General features: G+C 60.5%; 1 protein-coding gene across 11 annotated transcripts in view; it reads left to right on the top strand.

Annotated features, from left to right (window-relative positions):
• Positions 1-5,325, top strand: part of VPS13D (vacuolar protein sorting 13 homolog D) — a 218,683-nt gene extending 213,358 nt beyond the window's left edge. For 10 of the 11 annotated variants that reach the window (XM_045570624.1, XM_036460898.2, XM_036460896.2 and 7 more), the window contains 2 exons: positions 3,107-3,347; positions 4,811-5,325. In XM_045570624.1, the coding sequence (XP_045426580.1) occupies positions 3,107-3,347; positions 4,811-4,942 (373 nt within the window). In that variant the 3' untranslated portion in view covers positions 4,943-5,325. Of the gene's footprint in view, positions 1-3,106; positions 3,348-4,810 lie in introns of those variants that run through there. The other variant, XM_045570633.1, reaches the window with a different exon arrangement.
• The last annotated feature ends 675 nt before the right edge of the window (positions 5,326-6,000 follow it).

A 6,000-nucleotide genomic window follows, 5' to 3' on the forward strand; every position in this document is an offset into this window, starting at 1 on the left:
TTTTGTAATATAAAAAGGAGTCTGTGTGCATGCGTGTGTGTGTGTGTGTGCATGCGCACGCAAGCGTGGGGGTGGGGGGGTGGCTGCTGAGGAAGCGGCAGGAGGAAAATGGAGAATGGTTTGCCAGGTCCATCTCTGGCTTCCCTTGCTAACGGTGGTGGGGACCCTGTGCCGACCGGGGTGGGACCCTGTGCCGGCCGGGGTGGGACCCTGTGCCGACCGGGGTGGGATCCTGTGCTGACCGGGGTGGGACCCTGTGCCGACCGGGGTGGGATCCTGTGCCGACCGGGGTGGGATCCTGTGCCGACCGGGGTGGGATCCTGTGCTGACCGGGGTGGGGCCCTGTGCCGGCCGGGGTGGGGCCCTGTGCTGGCTGTGTTGGGGCCCTGTGCCGGCCGGGGTGGGGCCCTGTGCTGGCCGTGTTGGGGTCCTGTGCCGGCCGTGGGGGACCCTGTGCTGACCGGGGTGGGGGTCCTGTGCCGGCCGGGGTGGGGACCCTGAGCTCCAGCGGCCTGCTGTGGCTCCCTGCCTCCGTTCCTGTGAATGGGCCCCTGGACTCCCAGAGTGGAGCTCTGCCTTTTACTGCTCCCGTTCTGAGTGGCCTTGTGACTTCACTAAGTTTGTGCCGGAAGCTGGCAGGTAGCATCATCTCTGTCAGATGAAGAAACTGGACCGCAGAGAAGGCAGCTGGCCTGGCGTACCCGCTGCCCGAGGGTTTCCCTCCGCTGCCTTGAGTCCGCACCATGGGAGGTGCCACCCAACGTGGCCCCCAGCTCAGGGCCGCCCTGCCCGGGGTTCTGGCCTGACCCAGGACTTGTGCCATCTGTGGCATCTGGAAAAGGAGTCTGCTTTAAAGCCTGTGAACGCTCCGGTGGGAAGTGCGCTACCAATGCCAGCCCCTCGGGAGGTGTGAGGGCAGCAACCACGTGGAAGGGAGGCAGCCCTTTGCAGGCTGAGCTGTGCACGGAGGTCACCGTGGAGCTGCGGCTGAGGTGTGCGTGGGGCAGGGTGAGGGCCCAGAGGGGCCCAGAACAGAAATCATCTCGGTTGGGTTTTCAGTGCACATTCCTGCTCTCACCCCAACTGCACTGGCCAGCTTCAGGGGTCTCCTTTGAGAGCCCAGTGTAGCCTCAGCAGCTCCTGCCGGCTCACCGGCACTCGGAGGTCATGGCTGTGTTCCGCCTGCACCTGATTTCCCAGCAAAAGCCTGGCTGGCCCTGTGGTGCTTCCCTCCCTTAGGAAGCAGTGTTTACCACTCTCTGCCTGTCTCTGTCCCTTTCCCTCCCCCTGGACCAGCTGTGTAGGTCCCATGTAGTTCCATCAAGTGGTCAAGCTGTGTCCCAAGACTGGCAGGGCCCAGGAGGTGGGGATTATGTGCTAAGCGGCCTGGACCCCAAAGCTGCTGGGTGGTTTTCATTTGAGCATCGAGACCTCACAGGTCGGCATTCTTGGCATTGGCACCAGTTAGAACAGAATAATAACTCCAGTTTGTCATGTGAAGCCGTGTTAAATGGCGGCTGGCAGCGGGAGATACTTGCTGAGCGAGTCCTCAGTGGTGGGACGGAGAGGGGATGTGGACCCACTGCTCCCTCAGCATGGTCAGATGGGACATGTGAGTGTCTGGGGTGCTTCAGAAGGGGAGCAGTTAGGGTCTAAAAGGGGGTGGGGTTGGAGTGCTCCATGGGGAAACTCCGAGAGGCTGCGTGCAAGGTTGGGACTTGTGAGACCTCAGGGTGGGGGATGGAGGTGGGCTGACAGGGAGGATGGCGGTAGCTGAGAGGAGGATGGAGATGGTTGAGAGGATGGATTTAGGCTGAGAGGGGAGGATGGAGGTGGGCTGACAGGAAGGATGGCAGTAGCTGAAAGGAGGATGGCGATGGTTGAGAGGATGGATGTGGGCTGAGAGGGGAGGATGGATGTGGGCTGAGAGGGGAGGATGGAGGTGGGCTGAGGACCGTGTGTTCTGAATGCAGGGTGAGTCTGGGAGCTTCAATCCCCCGGGGGGCAAGTGCCTGGCACAGGCTGGGACGGAGAGAAAAGCCTCCTGTCACCTCCTTCCCTGACGTGGAGACAAAGCCGTCCTGGAACTCTGGTCCTCCAGCAGCTCCAGGGGGAGCCTGGGCTCTGAGCAACAGTTTGCAGATTCCTCTCAGGCCATCAAGGCCCAGGGGGCACAGCTTGACAGCCAGCCTGCGGTCAGCTCTGAGGATTCCCGCTGCCGCCCGCTGCTGTCCTTCGCCCGCCGGCGAGGCCGCCCGTTGTGAGGCTGTCACCGGATCGGGGAGGCAGCCAGGCTCAGGCTGCCCCCGCTCAGCCAGGTCACTGCTCTCCATGTGGAGCGGAGCCCAGGGCTTACAGCGCATACCTTCCCCTTACGCTGGCTGCTCCAGAGGGGGATTTTTTCCGAGCTGCCCAAGTGCCCTACGAAGCAATGGCTGAAAGGTAGGAAAATCAGGATTGCAGCTTGACTAGCAAAAGCACCTTCTACTTTGTGGAGTTTCTGAAAGTTGAGTGGGGTCCCACCGGTGCCACCGGAGGTGCCGAGCAGAGGCTGCGGCCTCCTCTCAGAGCTGAGGCCGGAAGGAAGTAGATGTCGGAGTGCCAGCGCCGGGCCTCGGGCCCCGTGGTGACCTGTTTGGCTCCACTTCCTCCTTCCGTCTCCACCCCGGCCTGCCTGCCGGCTGGCGGTGGCCTCCCTGGCTGAGCGCTTCCTCAGCTGCTCAGTCCGCATGGACACTGTTTGCTTCCTCCGCTTTGTCCAGCAAAGCATTGCTACGGCTCCTCCGCGCCTGGCGCTGCCCAGGGGTCTCCCTGGAAACGCCCACGGTCACTTTCGGGGTGAAGAGGTTCCCTCGTTGGCTGTCAGTCATGTGCTGACGCTGGTCGAGTCCCCAGTGGAAGGGCCTGCAATGCCAGCCTCGCTTTTGTTCCTGATTCACAAAGGAGGAAACGGGCTCAAAGCGATTGAACCTCCTGCGGGGAGGGAGGGGAGGGAGGGAGCCTGGACTGGGGTCAGGCCTCAGACACCAGGCACCCCCTCCCCACCCCGCTGGCTCAGACAGGGAGCGGGCTCCGGGCCCCTTGCTCACGCCCCTCTGCTTGGCAGCTTCATCGCCGTGGAGAACATCGACAGCTACTGCGTGCTCATCTCCTCCAAGGCCGTCTACTTCCTGAAAAGCGGCGACTATGTGGACCGGGAGGCCATCTTCCTGGAAGTCAAGTACGACGACCTCTACCACTGCCTCGTCTCCAAAGACCACGGGAAGGTGTACGTGCAGGTGACCAAGAAGGCGGTGAACTCGAGCAGCGGCGTGTCCATCCCCGGCCCCTCCCAGCAGAAGCCCATGGTGAGTACTCCCCCCGAACCACGTGGTCCGAGCGGAGGGACAGCGAGGCCAAGGGCACCCCGCCTGCCCCCTCTCCTCCCAGGAGCTCCCCGCAGGGCCAGGGGGGCCGGTACCCAGGGGTGCTGCCGCCCAGCCCCGCACGGGGGAGCTCGCTGCATGCTCTCCAGGGTGGTGCTGCCTCCTCCGCCTGCGGGCGCCCGGGTGCCCGGCACATGCCCGGTGTGCCAGCACCTGTGCCGAGGGCCCATGGGTGCTGGTGGGGACCCGCTGTCATGATGCAATGTCCAGCAGAGGCCTCTACCCTGGGTAAATGCTCCATAAATAAAATGCGTACTTTTAAGTATGAAAGGCTAGGTGGTATTGCTAAGGCGGGACTTTTTAAAAAAAAGAACGTTGCTATTAACCATCCCCGTAAGGAGCTGGGGTTCAAAACCAGGTGCTGTGTGACCCCAGACCACGTGGCCGTCTCGCTGGGAGGGACAGCGGCCCGGCAGGAGCACGAGGAGGAAGCATCGTCCTGGCCGTATTCCGGCTCGGTGTCTCCATGACACCCAGGCTGTCCCGCTCCTTCCTCTCCTGGAAGGCTGGCGTCCGCCGCCCGCACGTGGGAAGGGTGCGTCACTAAAACGCTCCCGCTTATCTCTGGGTCTTTCTTCAGCTCAGAAATAGCAGCCAGCCTGTGGGGCCTCTTTCCCTTGACCTTCTCCTGCCCAGGAATGCACTTGGGTTTGGTTTGGCTTGTGCAGCGCCCCTGGGGTCATTGGCTGAAGTCAGGGCTGGGCGACTGACAGAGTTAACACCCAAGAGCAGGAGCTATTGCCACAAGTTCCTCTCCGTGATGGGGAGCCTGGCCGGCTGCATTGCTGCCCCTTTAAGGCAAGGGAGCCCTCCGTGTTGTGGACCAGAAAGGCCTGGAGGCCCTGTGGGCCGGATGTGGATTGGAATCCCAAAGGTGCAGCCCTGACTTGTGCTCTTAGCCTGCGGGAGCTGAAGCGTCCCCAGGTACTGGCATCCCCAACCTCAGTGACTGGCTGGCTGCACAGTCACCGGGGGACTTGAAAAGACACAGATTCCGTGCCTTCCCCGCCCCCTCCTGAAATCAGCACTGACTGCGAGTAGGGCCCTGGAGGCCATCTCTTAAAAGTGCACGTGCCGAAACCGGTTTGGCTCAGTGGATAGAGCGTCGGCCTGCGGACTGAAAGGTCCTAGGTTCGATTCCGGTCAAGGGCATGTACATTGGTTGCAGGCACATCCCGGTAGGGAGTGTGCAGGAGGCAGCTGATCGATGTTTCTCTCTCATCGATGCTTCTAGCTCTCTATCCCTCTTCCTTCTTTCCTGTGGAAAATCAATAAAATATATATATATATATTTTTTTTTTTTAAAGTGCACATCCTGTGTCTAGAGCTGGGGCCCTGTGGCCGTCCCCTCGGGCGGGCAGGTGCTCACTCCGTCTGTCCTGCAGGTCCATGTGAGGTCGGAGGTCCTCGCCATCAAGTTGTCACAGGAGATAAACTACGCCAAGAGCCTGTACTATGAACAGCAGCTGATGCTGAGGCTCAGCGAGAACCAGGAGCAGCTGGAGCTGGACTCCTGAGGCCGCGGCTGCGCGGCTCGGACACACCTGCCGATCGGGAGCCCGAGGAGGAGGCCAAGCCGCAGCATGGTTTGGGGGACGATCTCGAGGAACCAGAGGAAGCACACACTGACGGGAACCCTAATGGAAACCAACCGCACTGATTCATGGGCCGGGGGTTACATTAGATAATGGGGAAGTAATTTTTTAAAGGTATTGGTTGAATAACGTTAAAAAGGGTCTGAGATGAACCTCATTCTTGGACTGCCCTGTATTTTGTTACCATGTATATATGTACAACTGTGTGTTTGTAAATATGTAGGCGTATTTCCCAGCAGGGCCTATGCTGTGTGTAAAGGCTTATGGACTGTAAAGTAATATAAAGTTATATTGGATCTTCTGTTGCACTAATTCCTCACGTCTGGGTCAGGGAACTCTAACAGGCACCCGAAAGCCGGAGCGTGTCAGGTCTCAGGGCCGGAAACCAGCGCAGGGGCTGGGGGGGTGGGCAGGCGGTGCTGGGGGGGCCCCCTTGGACCTGCGGATCTCGGGCCGGAACTGGAGCCGAGTGGCCCAGGAACCCATCGTTTATGTATCTTTCTCTCCCGTTTTAAAGGCAGTCGTTGGGTTATGACAGATGGTTTCCCGCCCATCTCCTGGGCGTAGCCGGGCTTGGAGGGAGATGGGGTGTTGTTCCCGTACTCGCCCTACAAGCACCATAAGCTTTCCTGGGTGAGTCTTTGATTTAGAAGGAAAAGTCCCCTAGAAATCTTTGTCTTAACAAACAAAAACCCACACATTTACTGAGGCCCACAGTGAGGATGCTCTCCTGGGCCGCAGCGGAGAAGGCCCAGGACTCCCCGGAATACAGCCGCAGGCACAGCTCCGCGGCCCCACGCAGCCGGCCAGACGCAGTCGCGGGGACACAGAGGGGTGAGCGAGTGGGCGCGTCTAGGACAGAGAAGGAGTGTGAGTATGGGGAGGCTGAGCCACTTTGCATACCAAGATGTGACCCCAAACTCTCCTGTGCTGGCTTTCGGCTCAGACACCACAAGGCCGTGTGAGAGCCTCGCTTCCCG

Source organism: Pipistrellus kuhlii, unplaced genomic scaffold, assembly GCF_014108245.1.
Source record: "Pipistrellus kuhlii isolate mPipKuh1 unplaced genomic scaffold, mPipKuh1.p scaffold_m20_p_34, whole genome shotgun sequence".
In the NCBI taxonomy this organism is placed as follows: Eukaryota; Metazoa; Chordata; class Mammalia; order Chiroptera; family Vespertilionidae; genus Pipistrellus; species Pipistrellus kuhlii.